At 40.3% G+C, this 25944-nt stretch overlaps 1 protein-coding gene across 1 annotated transcript in view; it reads left to right on the forward strand.

Moving 5' to 3' along the window:
• Window positions 1-9107: 9107 nt before the first annotated feature.
• The window catches only part of adamts2a (ADAM metallopeptidase with thrombospondin type 1 motif, 2a), a 62368-nt gene continuing 45531 nt past the window's right edge, over window positions 9108-25944 (forward strand). Inside the window, exons 1-2 of the mRNA XM_058415038.1 lie at window positions 9108-9267; window positions 10198-10577. Of these exons, the coding sequence (XP_058271021.1) occupies window positions 9180-9267; window positions 10198-10577 (468 nt within the window). The 5' untranslated portion in view covers window positions 9108-9179. The remainder of the gene's footprint in view (window positions 9268-10197; window positions 10578-25944) is intronic.

The following is a 25944-nucleotide window of genomic DNA, read 5'->3' on the forward strand; positions in this document are numbered from 1 at the left end:
CAGAAAACTAGACTTAAGATTAAATCTCACTGCTGCTCTGAGTGCGCAGGAGGCAGTTATGGTGGTTTGGCCATGTCCCAGTGGATGGAAATCCCATGGTATCCCCAGGACCAGTGGAGATTATATCAAGCAGGCTGGTGATAAAATACCTGAACTGACCTTCTTAAAGTACCCACAGTTAGCAGATGACATTGTTGAAAACTGCTGAAAATATAAATAACTTTTCAATTAATTATGGATTACTTTAATTATCTAGGTACACCTGTGTGTGTGTGTGTGTTTTCTGTGTGTCTGTCTGCTGGTCTATCAATGTGTGTGTGTCTGTATTTGTGTATTTGTCTGTTGGTCTATCTGTGTGTGTGTGTCTGTCTATCTATGCGTGTGTGTGTGTGTGTGTGTTTTTGTGTGTGTGTGTGCATCTCTGTGTATGAGTGTATGTGTGTATGCCTGTGTGTGTCTGTGTGTCTATATATGTGTGTAAATGTGTGTCTAAGTCTGTGTGTGTTGCAAATGAAGTGCAGCAGATGGTGTAATGTGTATATTTGTGTTAGAGAGGGTTCAGTTTAGGAGAGGCAAAAGGGAGCACAGCGAGTAAATGGGAAACACACACACTGGCGTGATCTGGCTGGACTGTGCTCTGATCTTGAGCCAGCTGTGATGTCAGTCAACTTTTAGACTTTCTAAATCACGTAGCCAAAACGGTTAAACACCAGAGCTCAGAGCTCAGCACTTCCAGCCATCCATCTTTTAACATCAGTGATGCGTTAAGATAATGTGCACAGTCTGTCAGCTGCAGATGTAGATGGACAGTAGATGTAGATGTGGATGTAGATGGACAGTAGATGTGGATGTAGATGGACAGTAGATGTGGATGTAGATGAACAGTAGATGTGGATGTAGATGTACAGTAGATGTGGATGTAGATGTGGATGTAGATGTACAGTAGATGTAGATGTGAATGTAGATGGACAGTAGATGTAGATGTGGATGTAGATGGACAGTAGATGTGGATGTAGATGGACAGTAGATGTGGATGTAGATGAACAGTAGATGTGGATGTAGATGTACAGTAGATGTGGATGTAGATGTGGATGTAGATGTACAGTAGATGTAGATGTGGATGTAGATGGACAGTAGATGTGGATGTAGATGAACAGTAGATGTGGATGTAGATGTGGATGTAGATGTACAGTAGATGTGGATGTAGATGAACAGTAGATGTGGATGTAGATGTACAGTAGATGTAGATGTGGATGTAGATGGACAGTAGATGTGGATGTAGATGTGGATGTAGATGTACAGTAGATGTAGATGTGGATGTAGATGGACAGTAGATGTAGATGTGGATGTAGATGGACAGTAGATGTGGATGTAGATGAACAGTAGATGTGGATGTAGATGGACAGTAGATGTGGATGTAGATGTGGATGTAGATGTACAGTAGATGTGGATGTAGATGTACAGTAGATGTGGATGTAGATGTACAGTAGATGTAGATGTGGATGTAGATGGACAGTAGATGTGGATGTAGATGAACAGTAGATGTGGATGTAGATGGACAGTAGATGTAGATGTGGATGTAGATGAACAGTAGATGTGGATGTAGATGGACAGTAGATGTAGATGTGGATGTAGATGTGGATGTAGATGTACAGTAGATGTGGATGTAGATGAACAGTAGATGTGGATGTAGATGGACAGTAGATGTAGATGTAGATGGACCGTAGATGTAGATGTGGATGTAGATGTGGATGTAGATGTACAGTAGATGTGGATGTAGATGAACAGTAGATGTGGATGTAGATGGACAGTAGATGTAGATGTGGATGTAGATGAACAGTAGATGTGGATGTAGATGTGGATGTAGATGTACAGTAGATGTGGATGTAGATAAACAGTAGATGTGGATGTAGATGGACAGTAGATGTAGATGTGGATGTAGATGAACAGTAGATGTAGATGTGGATGTAGATAAACAGTAGATGTAGATGTGGATGTAGATAAACAGTAGATGTGGATGTAGATGGACAGTAGATGTGGATGTAGATGAACAGTAGATGTAGATGTGGATGTAGATGTACAGTAGATGTAGATGTGGATGTAGATGGACAGTAGATGTAGATGTGGATGTAGATGAACAGTAGATGTGGATGTAGATGAACAGTAGATGTGGATGTAGATGGACAGTAGATGTAGATGTGGATGTAGATGAACAGTAGATGTGGATGTAGATGTACAGTAGATGTGGATGTAGATGTGGATGTAGATGTACAGTAGATGTGGATGTAGATGTACAGTAGATGTAGATGGACAGTAGATGTAGATGTGGATGTAGATGTACAGTAGATGTAGATGTGGATGTAGATGTACAGTAGATGTGGATTTAGATGTGGATGTAGATGTACAGTAGATGTGGATGTAGATGTACAGTAGATGTAGATGTAGATGGACAGTAGATGTAGATGTGGATGTAGATGTACAGTAGATGTGGATGTAGATGGACAGTAGATGTAGATGTGGATGTAGATGAACAGTAGATGTGGATGTAGATGTACAGTAGATGTGGATGTAGATGGACAGTAGATGTAGATGTGGATGTAGATGGACAGTAGATGTAGATGTAGATGGACAGTAGATGTGGATGTAGATGGACAGTAGATGTAGATGTGGATGTAGATGTACAGTAGATGTGGATGTAGATGGACAGTAGATGTAGATGTGGATGTAGATGGACAGTAGATGTGGATGTAGATGAACAGTAGATGTGGATGTAGATGAACAGTAGATGGGGATGTAGATGTGGATGTAGATGTACAATAGATGTATATGTGGAGGTAGATGTAGATGTACAATAGATGTAGATGTGGATGTAGATGAACAGTAGATGTAGATGTAGATGAACAGTAGATGTAGATGTACATTAGATGTGGATGTACAGTAGATGTAGATGAACAGTAGATGTAGATGTAGATGTGGATATAGATGTACAGTAGATGTGGATGTAGATGTACAGTAGATGTGGATGTAGATGTACAATCGATGTGGATGTGGATGTACAATAGATGTATATGTGGATGTAGAGGTAGATGAACAGTAGATGTGGATGTAGATGTGGATGTAGATGTACAATAGATGTATATGTGGATGTAGATGTAGATGTAGATGTAGATGTACAATAGATGTATATGTGGATGTAGACGTAGATGAACAGTAGATGTAGATGTACAATAGATGTATATGTGGATGTGGATGTAGATGTGGATGTAGATGTACAATAGATGTATATGTGGATGTAGACGTAGATGAACAGTAGATGTAGATGTACAATAGATGTAGATGTGGATATAGATGTAGATGTACAGTAGATGTGGATGTAGATGTACAATAGATGTAGATGTGGATGTAGATGTACAATAGATGTATATGTGGATGTAGATGTAGATGAACAGTAGATGTAGATGTACAATAGATGTAGATGTGGATGTAGATGTAGATGTACAGTAGATGTGAATGTAGATGTACAATAGATGTAGATGTGGATATAGATGTACAATAGATGTATATGTGGATGTAGATGAACAGTAGATGTAGATGTACAATAGATGTAGATGTAGATGTAGATGTACAGTAGATGTGGATATAGATGTACAATAGATGTATATGTGGATGTAGATGTAGATGTGGATGTAGATGTAGATGTACAATAGATGTATATGTGGATGTAGATGTAGATGTACAATAGATGTATATGTGGATGTAGATGTAGATGTACAATAGATGTAGATGTGGATGTAGATGTACAATAGATGTAGATGTGGATGTAGATGTAGATGTACAATAGATGTATATGTGGATGTAGATGAACAGTAGATGTAGATGTACAATAGATGTAGATGTAGATGTACAGTAGATGTGGATGTAGATGTACAATAGATGTAGATGTGGATGTAGATGTACAATAGATGTATATGTGGATGTAGATGTAGATGTACAATAGATGTAGATGTGGATGTAGATCTACAATAGATGTATATGTGGATGTAGACGTAGATGAACAGTAGATGTAGATGTACAATAGATGTAGATGTGGATGTAGATGTACAGTAGATGTGGATGTAGATGTACAATAGATGTAGATGTGGATGTAGATGTAGATGTACAATAGATGTAGATGTACAATAGATGTAGATGTGGATGTAGATGTAGATGTACAATAGATGTAGATGTAGATGTACAAGATGTGGATGTAGATGTAGATGTACAGTAGATGTAGATGTACAATAGATGTATATGTGGATGTAGATGTAGATGTACAGTAGATGTGGATGTAGATGTACAATAGATGTAGATGTGGATGTAGATGTACAATAGATGTATATGTGGATGTAGATGTAGATGAACAGTAGATATAGATGTACAATTGATGTATATGTGGATTTAGATGTAGATGTACAATAGATGTAGATATGGATGTAGATGTAGATGTAGATGTACAATAGATGTAGATGTAGATGTACAATAGATGTATATGTGGATGTAGATGTATATGTGGATGTAGATGTAGATGTACAATAGATGTAGATGTAGATGTACAGTAGATGTGGATGTAGATGTACAATAGATGTATATGTGGATGTAGATATAGATGAACAGTAGATGTAGATGTACAATAGATGTAGATGTAGATGTGGATGTAGATGTACAATAGATGTATATGTGGATTTAGATGTAGATGTACAATAGATGTAGATGTGGATGTAGATGTACAATAGATGTATATGTGGATGTAGATGTAGATGAACAGTAGATGTAGATGTACAATAGATGTAGATGTAGATGTGGATGTAGATGTACAATAGATGTAGATGTGGATGTAGATGTAGATGAACAGTAGATGTAGATGTACAATAGATGTAGATGTAGATGTACAGTAGATGTGGATGTAGATGTACAATAGATGTAGATGTGGATGTAGATGTAGATGAACAGTAGATGTAGATGTACAATAGATGTAGATGTAGATGTACAGTAGATGTGGATGTAGATGTACAGTAGATGTAGATGTGGATGTAGATGTACAATAGATGTAGATGTGGATGTAGATATAGATGTACAATTGATGTATATGTGGATTTAGATGTAGATGTACAATAGATGTAGGTGTACAATAGATGTAGATGTGGATGTGCGCTGTTCTGGGCAGTCTAAAATCTTTCTAGTTGATCTCATTTGACTTAACAAATCACACACATATGGTGATCTGGACTGGAGACAGAGGAAAAGTTCCCGAATACATAACTTTCTGTAATACATACAAGATTAATACATGTAGCATGATCAAAATCAGGCCATGTGGTTACTGGAACTGTAGCTAACTTCCACCATATGATAAAATATCACAGATGTCTGTGATATTTTATATCACAGCTTCACGGCCTAGGGATTGATCCTGTATAGGGTTCCTTCAGCTCCCAGCTCCCAAAACCCTGGCACTGCTAAATCACCCTTAGACATAATGCTATGAGTGCGTGTTTGACGTCATGTGGTCTACTTATATCCCATGCAGATGTTTCAGGGCTAGGTTCTGGATCCTCTGTGATAAATGGGATGGTTGGTGGAACTGTTGTTCCAGTTGACCATAATATGGTGGAGTATTTGTTTTTCAAATATTCACTCATTTTAAGGAAGATATTTATATACAATTCGTGATAAGTCCACTCTTTTATTTCTAACTCTCATAATTGTATATAATCAAGATCAAGATTTTTATTTATTTATATACATATATTATATTATATTATATTATATTATATTATATTATATTATATTATATTATATTATATACATATATTATATTATATTATATTATATTATTATAAAATTAATTTTATAATAATACATCTACATCTTTTTAGCCGACATCACAGAAATGTTTGACCAATAATTGTAGTTAATAAATCATTTTTAGAAGTTTATGGGGTTAATTTTTTATTTTTATTTAAATCTGTGTACTCTTGTGCATGGTATTTGCTTGTTTGTTTTGTAATCATTCCCATTCATGCAATTATTTTATATTTCGGTAGCATTATAGTTGGCGCCAAATGGGTGTGGATTGAGTGTTTCAGAAATCGTTGATCTCTAGTGATTTGAACACTTAACAAAAAAAAAAAATGGAGTGACAGGAAGGTTATAGTAACCCGAAGAATCACTCTTTCCATCTGTGGTGAGCAGAAAAGCATCTCAGACTGCACAACATGTCAAACCCTGAAGCCACACTGGATACAGAATCACGAACTGGACGGATGAGGATTGGAAAAAAAGTCCCAGTCTTTGACTTCAGTGAGTATTAAAGGGGCTGGTGAGTAAATATAACTACAGCGCATACAATTTATAGTTAGTGAAAGAACTGTGGTGAGTCGGCTTCATTAAAAAGACAGCTGCGCCAGGGCTTGTTAAGGCTGTTGAATATACATGTTTTAATATACATGACCATCTGTTTTAAAACTCACGGCTTTCTCAGTTCACCGAGTCTTCAGTAAGTCCGCCTTGAGCCCCGTTACTCGACGGCGACCGCATATCTCTTCGTTCTTCTTCATAGCACGTGATATAAAATTAATTTCAGATATTTCATCAGAGGTGGTCTGATAAGATGGTGTTGCTAAAAAAAAATCTGGGCTAAATAACATCCAAATGTGCAGCTACACGCAGTGGTGTTGCCGATCAGTGCGCCAGCTGTGGGGTGACCGTTAAGTCTGGGGATGGTAAAGCTATCAACTGTTATATAAGAGTTAGCACGCTTCGCCTGGCTAGCTGACAGAGCAGGCATGCAGTATTTAGATTAAACTCCTTTCTTCCTTTCTAGCCAAGTGCCATGTTTGCTTTTCTAGCGCTGTAATAAAAGCATGACAAATGTTTGCACTCCAAGCTGTGCCATCTAGTCAGAAAACCCGATCTCTGTCTACTTTGCGCTTATGCTTTCCTCAGCCGGAGCGTTCCTCTTCTTCATTATGCCATCAAGCTGCTGGTTCTCTTTAGCTATGCACGTTGCAGCGGCTTTGTGCGCAGAGGCCGTGCAGTTACCCGACAAGGTCATGTGGAGGTGGCTGAGAGGAATGTCATGTGATCTTTCACTGCTTTGACCTTGGATGAGTCACTGACGTGTTTCGTGACAGGTTCAAAAATGAATGCATGGCATCTCTAATTCACTCAGAAATGACACCCTAATAAGCGCTGCGATTTGTTATGCAGTTGGATTTCTGTGACCCTTTACATGCTTGTTTTGTTCTTCTTCCTGCATAACCAGTGCTGGATCTCTCTCGGCAGTGAGGAGGATCTGTAATTGTACTTTCAGATGCATGGCCCAGAGGAGATGACTGGAGCGAGAAAGAAAGAGAGAGAGATAGAGAGATGCGCTGACAGATAGATGGCCGGCGTCCCTCTTCCTCCTGAGCCGCATTCATTAGACATTCATCTGATTCCTCTGTCTTTCAGGAATCCACCATCCAATCCTACCAGGTGATCTATTTCAATAATCCACTTATGTCAGCTCAAGGCTGCGCAGTCCCTCCCATTCTACCACAGTATACAGAATGAGATTATACAAGCTAAGAAGTCATGATGATTTCTTTAGCCATGATGATAGAAAGATGACACATAAACACTGTGCAGAACAAGCAATATCATTCCATATATATATGGAATATATAGCCTAGCTTATATATATATATATCGCTAGGCTATAAACATATAGATTTACACTGCTCAGAGAAAATCCAAGTAAAAGTCAATCTGAAATGAAACAGATACCATTTTTTCTCGCTCCCTGTGTGGTTTTAGTGTTTCATTTCAGGAAATCTTGATTCCTTTGCCACGTATTGTAACATGTGAGGGAGCTTGTCGAACATGACAATAAAGCAAGGTCCTTTTTTTTTTTTTTTTAATACACGATGTGACTCAAGCCCAAATAACTGCATTGTTAGCTCGAGCAACTGGTGATTCAGACCCTCATATTGCATCAGACTTTCATGTCCCTGAAAGGCAGTTGGCAGGAGAGAGAACCTGCAGACAGCCGACATCTCCTGGGGTTTGACCAGGCAGGATGATTGATAGGAAATACAGGGATCCAATATCTGTGAACATGGGAACATGTGTGTGTCTGTGTGCGTGTGTGTGTGTGTGTGTATGCATGTGTATATATATATATATATATATATATATATATATATATATATATATATATATATATATATATATATATATATAATACATATACCTGTAGGTAGCTTGTATGTTATATAATTCAATCAAGAATACCACACTGCAATGCGCGATGCCACCTACAGTGACATACAGGCACATTATTTTAAATCATGTATACAATTTCTGACATTTTGGAAGAATAAGCTATTTTTAATCCTATAGGTTCTTGATGACTGAACATGGCACACAGCTGAAGACTAACAGAGGTTGCTAGGCAGGATTGTGCATTAATGATGACCAAATTTATTACTGTCTGAATTTTTAACAGCACAAAGACAAAGGAGATATGGGCTATTTCTGGAAATAACTAATGAACCATACACCCCATCCAGCCTGTTAATCTACGTAGCGAGCCAGGAAAGAGGAAAGAAAATGTTAGAAAGGGAGAAGAACTGCTTCTGTGCACTTTGCAGTTAGGATGGGCATTCCGACTCATTTTACGGATTCGATTCTTCCCAGCCAAGCCGTTTAAACGGAATCGACTCATTTGATTCACTGGAGAATTTCCATCGGCTCGTGGAATATATCTCATTCAGCTTGGGTATACTCTAAACAACAGTTTATTGTATTAATAATAATTAAGAGTGACATTTTTTTTGTGGTGTTAGAAACCCGTGCATCATTTGTACTGAATAAAAATAACGTCAGAGAAGGGGACTAGTTTCAGTTTTAAAATATATAACTAATATAAATGCGGACTCGAAATAAAAAGTGTTTTGTTTTTTAATACAAAACACGTAGTCTTTTAAAAAAACTTTTTTCCAAGTAAGACAGTGAACTTTCGGTTCGCTCGCTCGCGCGAATCGATTCGATGGACTCGCTTAAAAGAGTCGTTCAAAATGAAACGATTCGTCGCGAATCGCCCATCACTAGTTTGCAGTCGGTCGCCCGCGCGCTCTCTCCCTCTTCCCCGACCTGCCATGGATGTTACGCCGGCTAAATATGCGTTCATCATTATTTTGCTCCACTTTCAGCACACAAAGGCTCTCTATATCACCGACAGCATAGGTATGTGCAAAGGTTTTCTTCTTGTTTATTCGGGTTTCACTATTGATGGGTACTTTATGTCTGGAGTGCCGAGAGATCAGGGATCCTTTAAATGAACCGTAAGATCCTACAAGCTACTCTAATGCAACTCTTGCGTTATTTGGAAACAAATATCAATCATCAATAAATAACATCAGAGTGCGTCAGATTTAGTGCAAAAATAAATAAATAAATCAATCTGCTAGGGGCAATGCCCTGAATGTCAGCAACCTTTTCCGTGTCTAGAACTTTTTTTTTTTTTCCCCTTTGGTCCTTCCCTTCTTTCCTAACACTAAGTCCTGAGTTAGAATATGACATGTTTTAATGAGTAACTTTTGAATGAAGTCTTTAAAATAACCCCCAAAACGCATGCAATCTCTGGGTTCTTGCTGGGTAACTTTGTGTTAATCTCCCTGACACTTCAGGCTCGCTGAGATCTCAATGAGGTGCTTGGTGGAGGTGAAATAGCTGACGGAGGCAGTGTTTCTGCCTTTTAATATTCTGCATAAAACTCGGGCATTAGTGTCACTGCTTCTGAAGAGGAAGGCGAAGGCTGGAAAAACAAGTGTGCAGTCCTTCGGCAGGCTGTGCTTGCACCTTTCTTCTGAGGTGAAGTTCACTTGCATATGCATAGGGCACAGTGTGCATGCCTGACACCAGCCTGCACACTGATGGAAACTTGGCCTTCTTCTGTGGATCAGGAATGCACGACGCTGGTGGAAGTTGTCTTCCGTCTGTGTTGAATCACTCTGCACCTTCTTTGTGCGTTTCGAAGCCCTTGTCAAGAGCGTCAACTGTCTCTACTGATGATTATTGATTTATGCGCTGACCTAGTGGCTGTATGTGATGTATGTGATATGATGCGGATTGACGGTGTGTGTTTTTGTGTGTGTGTGTGTGTGCCCATGGCAGATTCCCTGCAGCATGTCCTGAAGGAGTACACCCTGGTGAAGCCGGCGAGCGTGGACACGGATGGACGATTCCTCTCCCACGCCGTCTCGGCTGACCGCCTGAGTGGGCTGCAGCACCGGCGCAGGAGGCGAGACGCTCACGAGCACACGGGGCCTGAGCACCACGAGACAATCTTTTACAATGTCACTGTTTTCGGACAGGAGTTTCACATGCTCTTGAGGCGCAACTCGCGCTTGGTGGCCCCGGGAGCAACTCTAGAGTGGCACGAGGAAGATAACCACACCTGGACAGAGCCACTACTGCCAAGCAAATGTCTGTACGTGGGCCACGTTACTAATGTACCAGATACTTCAGTGGCTATTAGCAACTGTGACGGCCTGGTGAGTGAATTTTCTTTGAAATGAAACACGATTCTTGACTTGGGTCCAGTGTTATAATAAGCGTTCTCTTTGGTATTTCATAATGGGCACTGATTATTAATTAAGAGGACAGCCGTTGAAAACATAGATACTGCCTTTGTTGTAGTGTCTGAGATTCTGCAGAATGTGCGTGCATCAAAGTCTTTGCATTCTATCCATTTCCACTAAGATTAAAGTACTGGCACCCTCGGCCCCGTCCGGGCCGCTCGCCTCCGTCGCCGCAGGCCGACAACCCACTGTGTGTTTTGTGCACTGACCTACACCCTGCGAGGTCGCTAAGCGACAGCACCACACACATTTTTTTTTCTTTCTTCCTTTTACATCTTTGAAAAGCCTCCAAGGATGCGTCTATTAAAACCACGCTTCGATTTTTGATCCGGTATTTATTCATATTCATTGGATCTCCTGTTTATTCTAGCAGCTTTGAGATCAGAACTGAGCGACTGGTTATTGGCAAAACAGAGAGCGCTGCTGGCATGGAACATTTATGTTGTTTATCAAATATCACACGTCTCATGTTTCCCCACCAAATGTGCTCTCGATAACTAAAAGTCCATGAATTAGAGATGGACATAAAATATTATTTGCGTGTTTCCTTTGAACTCTGTCCACGTGGAAGAGTTCCTCAGTGAGGCTCTGTGGACCTTCATCTGTCCATGGGAGCTAACATCTGTCCGCCTCCGCTACAGGAAAACGCAATTAACGACATGACTACATGAGTAAAATAATAATAACGATGATGATGATTTAAAAAAAAATGACATCCAGGACAGTTTTATTAGAGTGAGGAGTGAAATGAGGGAAATGTGCACAGGGGGTTGCTTCTGTAGCGCCGAAGCGTGACTCGCGTGGAAAGGGTTACCTTTTCATCACAAACACACCGGGCTTCGAGCGTGTCCGGACGCCTCCCTGAAACCCTGGTGTGACCTCACACGTGCCGGCTCCTGTCTTCACCTTCCGTCCTGCTGCTGCTTCACTGCGGGAAGAGAGGCAGCGAGTGTGCCAGCCTCGCAGCAAACCTGCACACACACATATACACACAGGGCATCCCTGGAGATGACGGACCCGGCTTGGAGTCTGGCCAAGCTGGATGGCAGGATTACTCCATCTGACCTGCAGTGCTTTTACTCAGTGAGGGGAATCTAGAGGGAAAACAGGCTTTTAGCATTCGGATGTGAGAGGCTTTATAATTTAGTTACATTCCAGTCAGAGTTGACCCTGTGAGTCTAGGATACGCATTTTACTTAAAGTTTATAATTTTCTAAGTACTGGATAATCTAGACGTTGCGTGGACACATTTATTTAGGAACATATACATTACGTAGTGTATTATAGTGATAGCCTGGCGTTTTCCTGAGCGCACGCAATTTCCTAATCCTGCATGTTTCTCTTACTTTGTGATAACTCTAGCATTAGCAGAACCTCGTGCTTGAAGACTCAGCTCCTCTGAGAGCACTTTGTTGCAGAAACGCCCTCAGCTCTCTCCCTCTGATTTATGTCTATCTAGAAATGTGCTCTCTTTTGCCACGAGGCTCCTTCTTAACGTGATCGATCACCTTCGTTCTGTTATTACCAGATTGCAACGTTGACATTTTTGAAACGTGTGACCAGATAGAACTGTACAGTATTTCTGTAACCGTATCTCCAAGGCCACTTGCAGAGCCTCCGAAGCCGGGAAACTGTCTGAACTCATAGTCCATCTCTGAGTGGACACATCAGCGGGTGGTCCAGGGTCTTACCTATTGCCTATACTGTTTACTTGCAAAAATTAAACAAGCTAATAAATACAAAGGACTCTTCAGGCTTGGATGAGAAGAAGCAAGACTTGGTTTATTGCAGTCAGATAATTCTTCAGCATTAGGACACCCAAAAGACACAAAGCACCAGGCTCGGTGCAGTCGAAGACAGCAATACCGAGACGTTAGTTAATTAAATAATACGTTGATGATGAAGCACCACGTTCACCGTGCAGAAATATTGTACCACGAAAAACGGAAGTGATTGTGCTGCACCTTGCAGCAAAATGGACTGCCGGACAAACATCTTCAAACATTTGATCTGATTCATCAGTGTAAAGTTTTAGTTCTGAGGACATGTAGCTCAGAAAACGTCAGGCCAGCATCGTGTAGGCGTCTGCCTTCTTACGTGACGTGTAAGTTAAGTACATACACTAGAGGGCAACGAGACAAAGAAACAAAATCAGATGGGATTAGTGACTCAGATGTTGTTATGACTGATCAGAACATTGTGGGTTCAAATCCCAGTACTATCTCTGCTGGGTTTTTAACCAATCCTGCAGTTCCAGCTGCTTAGCAAATGCAAAAACTAAGTAGAGGAGCATTTGTTTTAGGACCTTGCTATTATAAGCCAAGTCACTTGTTTCTGAGGCATTTTTCACTCATCAGTGACCTCAAAGAGGTTCATTCATCGTCCATCCATCCATTTACCCTACACCGGTTTGCAAGGACCCTGGAATATATCCCAAGGCACTCGGGCACAAGGCAGGCGACATGCTGAATGGGGTGCCAACCCATCGCAGGGCAACAATCATACACATTCACACACTACGAACAATTTAGAGATACCAATCAGCATACTTTGGACAGCAGGAGGAAACCAGAGTACCTGGAGGAAACCCTTGTACCTGGAAAAAATTCCAAACTCCCTGTTGACAAGATAGAGGCAGGAGTCAGAGTCAGGTCCCTAACTCCAGAGATGCGAGGCAAACATGCTTATCATGATCTACTGTCAGAAGTACTTCAAATAAACTGTTCATTTCGTCCACAGTTCTGGCAGTCTTCATGTGACAGGCGCAGCTCATCACTTCAACAAGCATATGGAGCGTATCCAGATGTGGAAGTGATTCATCTTAGAGCAAATGCAACACTAATTCCTGCATTCGGTCTTCGTCATGTAGACCACCTCGCAGTCACTGAACGTGTAGAGTAGACCCGGCTTGAAATGCTAAACCTAGTGGACATTTTTACAGTTTTCTAGCTACAGCCTTCAGAATCTTAAACTTTACAATCGGAGTAAGATTTCTTTGTCTTTTTTGCTTTAGTATACTCCATATTTTTTTTGTATTTCAAGCATTTGTTTCTAGTCAGAAAGCAAACTTTGGAACACAGTGGATCAATTAGACAGAATGATATAAATCCAGGCTGGAAATGATAGAAATCTGCCATTTTAATTTGTCCCTAATGAGCAAGATGGATGTCACGGCTGAGACGACATAAGGAAGGAACTTTGAAAGGAACCAGACTCGGAATCGAACCTCATCCTCATCTGGGTGATGCTGGAGAGTGTGACTATAAAAAATATTCTTTTCTTAAGTGTGTACTATATGGTCAAAATGTGATTGTGTGACCAGGAAATTCTCCGTCCTGAACACTGATTGGAAGCTGATTCATTCCCATAATGTGGATTTTATAACCATTATTTGAGGTACCAACAAACAGCCTGCACCTTGATTGATGTAGGTGTGTCCAGATATTAAAAAAAACAAAAAAAATCAAAGCTTGCTCGGGTACTTCAGCAAGAGATGGTTGAGCAATTTATAGATTATAAGTTTATATAATCAGTGCAGAATTTGACTCGGGGGGTCAGTGTAGTGTGGATAAGACAGGAGACAGGAATGGTGACGTCATTTCTTCAATGAGCGTTTTGGAAGCAAGTTGCTGGATTAAATAATTCACAGAATCCTGCACTTAAAAGTTGTCCAGGCTCTTGAGTGGTGAGTTTTCTTTGCGTCTTTGCCAGCAGGCTGTAGGGAAATCAGGGGTCTGTGTTCGGTCATCTGCATATCAGTCACGGCATTTCCTGTGAAAGTAAGTGCTTCTTGGCTGCGTGTTTGTGAAGGAAATATTAAGTGAAACGATGCAATAATATCAGGAAATAATCAAAATATTTCTCAGAATTAAGACGGTTGAAAACTTATCTCATACTTTATTTATTTATTTTTAAAATTTATTCATTTTTTGCATGCTAGCACCTCTGATGCCATCAAGCAGGAAAAAGGTTTTCATTTTCGTTTGGATTTCATTCATGTAATACAAATATAAAGCCATGTATTAATATCAAGAGGGAGAACAAATATGCTGGGGACAGATCGATTATTTAAAGCTGCTATAACGTAAGCGATAACTAGCGCTTAGTGTTTTATACAACCGCAAGAAATGCATGTTATCTTTCTAAGAGCACACTTTATCAGGATTTATTTTTTACGTAACACATAAAAAGCTTATAGAAAGGTTAGTGTAAATTATCTATAAAACTGTACATGCATTTTAAAATGTCGTCACTCAGGGCCTCAGTGGCGTCTTTATTAGTTTTTTCCCCTAAACAGAATCATAAGAGAGTCTTATTTAACGTATATGCCGTAGTTGCTAATCACGAACGTGGCACTAGGTTTTATTTTATTTTACTACACTCCATTTTTACAGAAAATATGCTACTAGAAGTCATTCCACACCGCACGCTAACGTTACGCTAACGTTTATATTTTAACATCAGGTTGATGGGCGGGATCGTGAATGCGCTATGAAATGGTTCTTGACAGCTACGCGCTGCAAAACGTACATTGTAGCTTAACAAGCTTATTGCATGCTCCTGCTCATGCATATTTAATGAACAGGGCCATGTACAGAAACGTGCACACACACACACACACACACACACACACATACACGTGTCTTGCTATGCTTCTGGGGACCTTCCTAATTGTTAATCCAGCTAATTCATAGCACCGAAAACAAACACCAACCTTAACTTTTTTATTCATTTATTTATTTATTTTTAATTTATTGTTATTATTATTTTAAAAAATAGCAGTTTTCCTCATGAGGACCATCCTAGTAAGTGTAAGTTCCTTCAATACTTACTCTCCACCAAGAAAGAAATGTCACACACACACACACACTTACATAATTTAATTGACTTGCCATTAAACCTGGGTTCTCATTTGTTTTTGTTTTTGTTTGTTTTTTTCCATTTTCAGACCACTTTATTTGTAATGTTTCATTAAAAAAGATTTATTTTCAGAACGTAATTCAGCTATAGCTGCTCTAGTACTCGGATAAACCCGTTATTAACCTCGTCATTATTACGCTGATTACTGTTGGAAATATTTGCAGGCATTATTTGTTTCTGAGTTATTGAGATTTGGATTAAATCCATCTGATACAAGTGATTAGTCAAACTAGTGGAATAACTAGAGGAACTCATTAATAAATATAATTCAAAAATAATAATAATAAGACGAACCTCTGGCTGTACAGAGGAAAGAATAAATAGAGTTATGTAGTTGTTGGGATTTTCCCACACAGTCTTACTGGCCAGACGATTTTCTCACACTGTAGTGTCTAGAGTTAACACAGAATGGGGCGAAAAACAAAAAACATCCAGGAAGCCGGAAGCTTCCTTTCAGATAAGTTAAGAAAAGATAAGAAAGAACTTTATTAATCCAGATGGAAATTCTTTTGCCAGGGACTGCTTCAGATTACAAGAGAAATAAATAGAAATGAAGTGTATACAAAAAGTACATAAAAGGGTGCTATAAGAACATATTGCACATGGTATTATATTAACATTCATATTGTAAATAATTATGAACCTGGGATAGTGCATGTAATATATATAATAGAGAGATCAGAAGAAAACAGCTAGCCAGGTTCGAGCCGACAGGAAGACCACAGTAACGTGAACGACAGCTCTATCCAGCTCTGTCGAGTGGAAAAGCATCTCCGAACGGACATGTCCGAAACTTGAGGAGGATGAGCTACAACATAAGAAGATGCCGCCGGGTTCCACTCCTTTTAGCCAAGCACAATTCCAAGTCTCCGTTGTTATTTTAGTTTTGTGCGTCTGTCAGCGGCGTTTTTTTTCCGTTTGCCAATTCTTAACAAGCTCTTCCTTATGCTGCTTCTCCACAGCATTATATCTGAGCAAACTTCCTTGGCAGTCTGCACTTCTCTGCAAGCCTGCAAACCTCTGCAGAATACACCCACCACTCCGCTCCGGCTCTGTCAGTGGCAGTGGGGCTCGAGCACCGCACCAAGGTGCATGCTGGGAGGCCCAAAGCCTTGCTAAGTGAGAAGTGAGTAGGAGGCGGCGCGGCGACTGTGTGCCTCCATTCTCCAGCAGGGGCACAAGCTGTTGCTGCCACTACTGCTACTTTTCTGTAGGGAAACTTGTGCTGAAGCGGATGTGCCTCCTACGCAGAAGACACGTGTGGCCGTGTGTGTTTTCCGACTCCTTCCCGGTCGATTAGGAAGCTGGTCTTCGTGAAGAGTTCATCCTCGTACTGATATGGAAGAGAGTGCATGCCTACCATCTGTAGCTTTCAGTGGCTCGTTACAGCAAGTTTATTTCCCCTGCTGATGTTTGAAGAGGTGTGCAAACATCAGGAAAGTACCAGGAGAGCGGATGTCATACTTGCTCTTGTATCAGAACGCTCCGTGTTCTCGCCGAGGGTGTAACAATACGGCTTTCTCATGCAGTCTGTCGAACGTATCGTTCGATACGATTCTCTCGATCCCGATGCGTCTGCGTATCGGACGAGGGTTCTATCGCGCCTCTGATGTTTCACATGAAGTTGCTAAAAGGATGTCATTATTGAATCAGGATCAGGTATCGGCAAGATGATATTGATATTGCAAAAGTGGATTACTGCACCATATTCACTACATAGTGTGTAACATAATGGCGTATTAGAACTTGGGTAGCACATTATATAGCAAGAAAAAAAACAAGAAGAAAATGACATTGATCATGACATGCCATTTTGTTTCGGTTATATTTTCAGAACCTGCTGATCTCCTGGGATTTTCACATGGAACTAGTCTCATTAAAAATAAATAAATAAACACATCCAGGTTGTGCAGGTGGAAAATACCTCCTTAAAAATGTCCAAGAAAAATGTTCTGAGGTGACAGGAACTCAACCCATGCGACGCATTTGAAGAAGACCTCATCAAGTTCTCCGAAGATGAAACCTGACAGCTGACGATGTCTCACCCCACACAGGAGGCAGAATGCTAGGTGGTGTGTGTGTAGCGTGTCGTTTTTAATTTTGCCCGATGGTCCCTAGTGTGTTGCAGGCTGCATGGAAATTGATCAAGGTGTGTTTTGTGTCCTGTTGGCCAGCATGTTTCTGTGATAGGAGATCACAGGAGAAGAGTTTAATCTCCTGGCTGTTAGACGTCGAACACAATCCCTTGCAAACAAGATCTGTGAAAGCGTCTCAGTGCTCATGTGCCATGTCTGAGATCACCTTAGGGATGCTTTAAAAGCCCCTGATTCAAACGTATCCATGTGGGCCATCTGTGGAAACTAATCAGTGGGCGAGGGATCTGTGATGTGTGTGTGTGTGTGTGTGTGTGTGTGTGTTTAGTTTTTCAGTGGCAGACGATGAAAAAAAGAACACTAGTCAGGTGGGGGTGTTCCTGAAGTACTTTGATGATGTCATTAACATTCCTCCACTGACAAGAGAAACAAAACGCAACGACGCAGCACTGGATCTCTGCGTTCTCCGTCCACAGGACAGACCCTTAGCTCCTTCAAAAACGTACAACTGCGAGCAAGGGCATGCTGGGGAAGCTCGGATTTAACAGAAACTCGAACTTGCTCTCGCTCTTGCGCTTGCTCTGCTTCTGGCTCAGCTTCTGAGTATGTGTTGTGAAACCTCAGCCTAAGAGTCATGTGACGTGGCAGCTGGAAGTCTTGAGTGGGAGAGGGGCCTGCGCTGCATCAGCATAGTCTCCCATACCTTTAATACACTCCGAGGAGGGATGAGTGGGATTTCGTAAATGCAGTACATGTCAGCAAAAATATGGGAGGATTCCTTCTTCCACTCGCCGGGGTGAACAGGGTGGGGTGGTTCTAGCGGAAATCTTTCTTTTATGAAGTCATACCAAAGACAGAATGTCTGTTTCTTTTCTTCTTCTTCTTTTTTATTTTGGCAAAGCAACCGATTCCCAAATATCTTTATGATCATCAACATCATTATCATCGTGTAACCATCATGAAAACAAATCTGATTTTCTAATGAAACTATTCAAATTATTTATAGAATGTATGAATGTAAGAATGCCAGGATATGAATATAACCCTATCCTGGACAGAGGATATTTCAGGAAATACTGGACTTCACTCAGACTGTGATGATTAGCTAGGCTCCAGGAAATTCTACCCAGTGTTCTGTATACTGCATAGTGAAGTGTAGGGAATACCGGGGTGTAGGGAATACTGATGTGTACGGAAAACTAAGTTGTATGGAATGCTGAGGTGTGGGGAATACTGAAGTGTAAGGATTACTGATGTGTGAAGTACTGAAGTGTGGAGTACTGAAGTGTAAGGATTTCTGAAGTGTGGAGTACTGAAGTGTGGAGTACTGAAGTGTAAGGATTTCTGAAGTGTGGAGTACTGAAGTGTGGAGCACTAAAGAGTAAGGATTACTGAAGTGTGGAGTACTAAAGAGTAAGGATTACTGAAGTGTGGAGTACTAAAGAGTAAGGATTACTGAAGTGTGGAGTACTGAAGTGTGGAGTACTAAAGAGTAAGGATTACTGAAGTGTGGAGTCCTGAAGTGTGGAGTACTAAAGAGTAAGGATTACTGAAGTGTGGAGTACTAAAGAGTAAGGATTACTGAAGTGTGGAGTACTGAAGTGTGGAGTACTAAAGAGTAAGGATTACTGAAGTGTGGAGTCCTGAAGTGTGGAGTACTAAAGAGTAAGGATTACTGAAGTGTGGAGTCCTAAAGTGTGGAGAACTAAAGAGTAAGGATTTCTGAAGTGTAGGGATTTCTGAATTGTAGATTATTGAAGTGTAGAGTACTGAAGTGTAAGGATTACTGAATGGTAGAGTACTGAAGTGTAGAGTACTGAAGTGTAAGGATTTCTGAAGTGTAGAGTACTGAAGTGTAAGGATTACTGAATGGTAGAGTACTGAAGTGTAGAGTACTGAACTGTAAGGATTTCTGAAGTGTAGAATACTGAAGTGTAAGGATTTCTGAAGTGTAGAGTACTGAAGTGGACCTGAATACTAATCCAGGGAGTCAGTCTTTTAAAGAGGAGTTAGCCATAAAAATCACATTTTTGACTTCAGGAGTATCTTAATGTTCTGTCATTCCTTCCCAGCTTAAGAATCTAAAGTAGCTTCTCAGACACTGCTTTCTTTCTCTCCTTCTTTCTTCCTGCTATGTATCTCTGCCTTTCCCTCTGACGTTGGCCTGAAGCCCAGTCTAGCAGAATGTGTGTTACATTACCATTTGCAAGTGACATATTGATGTTCTCGTCTGGATTTCTGGTCCAGTAAATTAGCTGTGCTTGGGAGTTAAGAGTGTGTTTCGACTCAGAGACACAGGCAATTTACTCTCGCAACAGGACACAAAGCCATGTACTGCTACATCACTGCGAAATTCTTTGACAGAATCTCACTTAACACCTTGTGCTGCACTTCTTCTTAGCTCTCTTTTTAGTTTGCTGGGTTTTTTTTGTTTGTTTTTCATCTTATCTTAAGCGAAAAATCCACATTTTTACCACACGTTTTTTTTTTCTTCCTTTTATGGAAACCATTGTCAGGAAGAGCAAAGAATCGTAACAGTGGATTTTTCAGGCCCATCATCTGGAAAAGTTTCCACGTCAGAATAAGCCTCCAAACCTCATGGATACAGAGTGTAAGCTCCACAGAGCAGTTTTTAATCAGAGAGGAATTAATGGTATTGAGAAGAGAATGAAAATGAGATGGAAAGCTGGAAGTGATGATGGCACGGATTCTGAGTTTCATCCATAAGTACATGTTGTTTTTTTCCACTAAATCTCCCTGGCTGTTTTTCCAGACCTCTGATAGGAACCAGAGCATGCTGGGTCTTTGACCTGATGATCCACTCGCTCTGTGCACGCTACGTGATAGCGGGATATTGATTTTTCCCCGCTTGTCATTCACATTTCTCAAATGTGAAAAGATTGAGTTGTTCAGAAATAACAGAAAAAATCCATTTTTTGACGAAAGAGTAATTTGCACGATTTTAGGTTTAAGGAAACTGATAAATAATATTATCAGTCGGGAGCTGCTTGGTGGCAGAGTCAGTTACAAAAACTCAGCAGGTTGGTGGATTTTTAGGTGAATCGGAACGTCTGCATGTCTGACATTCTCTTTTGTCTTTTGGCTTTTCCCTTTTGTTTGATTTGCCAATCAAACAAACCTTTTTTACACCTTTATTCCCTCCCGTTTTTTATCCAGACTCGGGGTTTGGGACCGGCATTGCGAGTGCACTGATTTTGAGCAAACCCCATTGGATGTGTTCACAGGAATCAAACCTACGCTACGGTGATGAACTCAGCTGTTAAATCACCAGGAGATTGGTTGATGTTAATATGTAGAGATTCCGAGAGGATGTGTGATTAGGGGAAAGGGGGCGGGGCTTCCAGTATTGCAAAAATATTTTGATTGCCGTAGCCGTAGTTTATTCACTTTTTTTGTGAGTAGCATACTCCAGCATGAAATTGCCGAGCTTGTATGCAAAATGCGGAAAGGTTATGATATAATCAGAATAAATGTCACTGGATGTAGATAGATAGATAGATAGATAGATAGATAGATAGATAGATAGATAGATAGATAGATAGATAGATAGATAGATAGATAGATGACATGAAATAGTCACAATATCACCCAACCCTAGTGTACATTAAATAAAATTCAACCTCCTTATCTAGCTCTGTCCCAAATATCCACCACTGACACCCCCCAACCCCCCCCCCCTCCCCCCACCAACACCCCCCTTTACAGTTTCATAATTTTTTGTTCTCAAGTACAATTTTTCTGTTATGTTTCATATTGCAGGTAGATTAGGGCGACCCGGCCTTTCCACTCTAGATCCAGACAGCATTAGCTTTCCCAGAACCTTATTGTGCGCTCTGCTAGCCAGCTGTTCTCTCTTCTTTAGTTCAGCGCGAAGGTAAATGGGTTTAGGCTGCGTTTTCGGGATAGGAGGACGAAGACAAGCGAAGTCTCGCCAGTGTTCTTCATAGCCTGAATTGTAGAAATGCAAGCTGAAATAACATGCTGATCCTGGCCTTTCTTGCTCGCATATTACTTCAAATGCGTAAGAGATTTGACAATCAATCGAGCATGACTCATACAGGCAGAAATAAATAGGCCGCGGTTTAGAGGTTTGTTTATGTTTAAGTTAATTGGTTTTATTTGTAGCAGTTATGAAACATCTCCGTAATTAATGCTCATGTATATGAACCTGTAATCGACTGCTAATGTTGATATTACGAACGCTGACAGATTATTTCCATATGCATGATGACCATCTGGCTACAGCTGGAAGATCTGCTCTGAGGAAGACTTTGTTGTGATAAGAGAGGAGACAAATCACTGGAAAGGAATTCACTGAGTAACAAGCACCACAATAAAACATCACTATCAACTTCGTCCCTGCGTGACCTTAAAAAGTTTGCTTTAACATTGTGAAAGGGTTCAAGCTTGCAGTCATGGAAAAAATGTTCTCATCTGGAATCCAGAAGTGATTTTTTACAAAAAAAAAAAAAAAAAAGTGTATGAAACTGGACCTTGGTATATTATTTTCCATGAGAGGAAGTATCTCAGAGCTGGCTCACCAGACCAAAAACTTCAGGAACGACTCCATACATCTGCATGATCTGTATTAGTCAGCATCGTAGAGAAGCTGTTCGTCGTTCATAAAAATACTCGCGGATAAAACCGGACTCTTAATTAAGCCTAAAGAGCTATTTCTGTTCAGGGAAGAAGAGACGTGCTGTACAGAGAAGGTAGACAAAGTCAGCCAAGACCTTTTGTACTCGAGGCGTATTGTTGCTATGCTGGTAGTTGCCAAGCGTCCTGGTTGTTAAGGGGTGACATGAAGAAAAGCTGGCAGTATGCTGTGATTCCACCGCTGCTTCATTTACTCAAGTGGATGTAAGGAAGAAAACACTGTGTGTGTGCTGTGATGGGAAAATTAGCATCACCAAACCCTGATTGTTTTTTTTAAAACAGCATGTCATGATTATTTTTTTATTTTGCAGCTCGACAATTCATTAATGAATCACACTTTTATCCATTTATAGTTACATCCATTCTTGTTGTACGCCTCCAGGACAAAGTTAGCTCCTGTTACCAGTTACTAAGACGACGGTCCGGTCGTCGTAATTACCAGGAAACGCAAAACAATTTCTGAATGTAAAGTTATGAGGATCGTTCCTGTTAGAATAGAAATCTCTGACAACATTAGGACCTTTCACCGTCTCGACAATTAGACACTTACATAACAACTCTTTGTTAAAAACAAAAAAAGTGTTTTAATTAGCTTTAGAATACTGTGACGATCCACACAGTGAAAGTTATTGAAACAAAATTTTATAGATTTTCCTGAATGGTATAGTTTTTAGTTTGTTATACGTGGGTGTGGCTATAGGGATGTAAGTAAATACCGATACGTTGTTTGGGTTGAACGGATGACGTGTCTGCATCAGACAAATACAAACAGAGGCACAGTGTATTAGTTTCTTTAACCCTTTTTGTGTTCCAGTTTGCTGCCTGAATGGACGTTTTCAATCAGTATAAAGAAACGAATGATTTTCTGGCTGAGAGTCTGATATAAAACGAGTCAGGACTCTGTTTGCTTTCAGTGTGTTTTGGACGCGTGTTAGATAACCTTACATAGATTTTTAGTGGTTGACGATAACTTTTAGCTGCTTATGAACAAGCACTTGGAGCGTCTCAGAGAGCAGAAATCGGTTGATCAACATTTACTCTGAAGATAGAAACATGTGTTTTTAATTTTTCTTTGAATATATTGCCCCTAGTAGGTTAGTGAAAAACAGAATACTTATGCAAAATTCTTAAATCCCTGAGTGTCTGCTTTCATATGAGCTTCATGTTAACCACCACTGTGTAGTGAGATATGATAAAGACATTTGATGTTGAACATGAACGCAACCAGACCTACAGTAAAATTCCATTTTTTTTGGGTAAATGAGGTTAAACCTTTGGTATAGATAATACTGACTTTCTGAATAGGAAATTCAGCATTAACCAGATACAGATAATGGTGTTGCATTTACACCCCTGCTGCAGTTAATCACAATTAAGGGAACACAATCGACTGTATTATCAGTGTGCTTAATTATAGTTGGCTAATTAGATATTGATTTTGTATTGGCTCTTGTGAATGAAAGAATGAATGAATGAGCTTTGCTTCATGTGGTTTAAAGGCAGAGCCATCACTGCCTTTGGGGCCTTAGGGGGCAGTGCCTTTGGGGCAGCGGTGGCTCAAGTGGTTAAGGCTCTGGGATGTTGGTTGGAAAGTCAGGGTTCAAGCTCCAGCATAGCCAAGTTCTGTGAGGCCCATAATCCTCTCTGCTGCCCCTGTGCTCTTACCCCAACTTCCTTAGCTGGGACGTACAAAGAAGAGTATTCCGAAATGTATGTGTGGTGATAATACTGGCGTCTTCTTTAATCTGTCTGATTATTTCAGATGTTTTTCATAATATTGTAAAGTGCAAAAAAACTCTGTGGGAAAATATAATGCTGGTTTTCCTCCAGCATTGTTCTTATCTATTAATCTCTTTCACAGAACTGTGTGTTGACATGGTATGTGAAAAATAAGAGTGATTACACGTGTCAGTCAACAATACTTGCCATACCATTGTGTGTAAGAGTGCATTTATGTATCGTTACTTTGAAATGAAAAGCAAAAGTGCTGTTATATCGGTTTTGTGGATCACGGCTCGACTCTTTAAACAGCTGGCCTGCTGTGTTACAAGGTAAGGAGAGACTTGTATATGTAGTGAACACATAAACCATGCAGATGTAGCTGACAGCTACTTTTTGTTTCAACTTTTGAATCCATTTCATTGTTTTTCTCCTAATGTGACAAATTTAATAGATCTGATATGTTGCTGGATCAAAGTGAGTCCCCAGAGGTTTATGGGCTTGGGTTCATTTTTTAGATGGTGTCCATGTGGGTTTCCTCTGGGTTCTCTGGTTTCCTCCCGACTCCCACAAACACATCGGGTGGTGGGTTGGCTAGTCAAAATGGCGTGTGTGTGGTTTTGTGTGTGTGTGTGTGTGTGTGTAATGAACTAGCGTCCTTTTCGAGACGTATTCTCACTTCCCTTCATGGTCTTCCATGGAGTTCCACTGAGACCGTGAGCATGGTTGAAGCTGTTACTGAAGATGACTGAATGTCTGTTCTCAGTTTTTTCCTCTCATTTTTCTCCACAGATCACATCACACATTACACCAGGTGTGTTATTGCACCCACATAATGTTAGCTCTAGCAAGAATGATTATTTCTATATTAATTTAACGTTATCTGGATAGCAATCTCTTACATAAACTGCACCTACAAAAGTTGCCTGTTAGTGAGATTTATCTTTCCAAAAGGGTTTTGGTTGTTTCCATGTTGAATGTCTTTGTCATGTCTCACTCCACAGTGGTGGTTAATATGAAGCCCATATGTAAGTAGACACTCAAGGCTTTAAGAATTTGTATTTTTCCAGAAGTATTTCTGATCTTCTCTAGCCTACTAGGGGCGATATATACATAGAATGGTGCTTTTTTTTCCACACAAATGTTTGCATCTCTAGAGTAAATGTTGATATCAAACCCATTTCTGCCCTCGGACATGCTCCAAGTGCTTGTTCATCTAAAAAGCAGCAGAAATTTGTGTCTTCAACCACTAAAATTCTGTGTAAGGTTATCCAACGGAGGGAAAAACACACACATCTCACATTGAAAGCCATCAGAGAGTCACAAAGAAAGCCAGAAAATCATTCATTTGTTTATTCTGATTGAAAATGTCCCACAGGACGATTTCTTTTCCGCCGGCATCATGGAATACCAGTGTACTGGTAAACAGTGGTTTAAATCTTATACCAAATAACAATTATCTTTTGCTCCAGATACATTTCAGATACGGTGGATCCTCGGCATACGAATTGAATCCGTTCTGGAGGCGAGTTCTGAGGGTGAAAATTTGTATTGCGAGACGAATTTTCCCATAAGAAATAATGTGAATGCAGATAATAAGTTCCAGCCACCAAAACTATTCCCAATACGAAGCGTATGTAAACTGTATGGCTGCTTACAAAGACCTGACCCAAGCCAAGCATTCCATGCCAAGGGTCCTCACAGGAAGTCGTGCCACCAAGCTTGGGCTAAAAATAGAACAGACCACCAATCTGTCAACAAAAAAACACCGAAAAATCAGCTAGCTTTTGAACGCATGCCGAAGTCAACGCTGGTATCGTGGGTTGACTCTTTCCAAACACTCTTTTCTCTCTTCAGTTGGATTCGCTTGG

The sequence above is a fragment of the Hemibagrus wyckioides genome, linkage group LG18 (assembly GCF_019097595.1).
Source record: "Hemibagrus wyckioides isolate EC202008001 linkage group LG18, SWU_Hwy_1.0, whole genome shotgun sequence".
NCBI lineage: Eukaryota > Metazoa > Chordata > Actinopteri > Siluriformes > Bagridae > Hemibagrus > Hemibagrus wyckioides.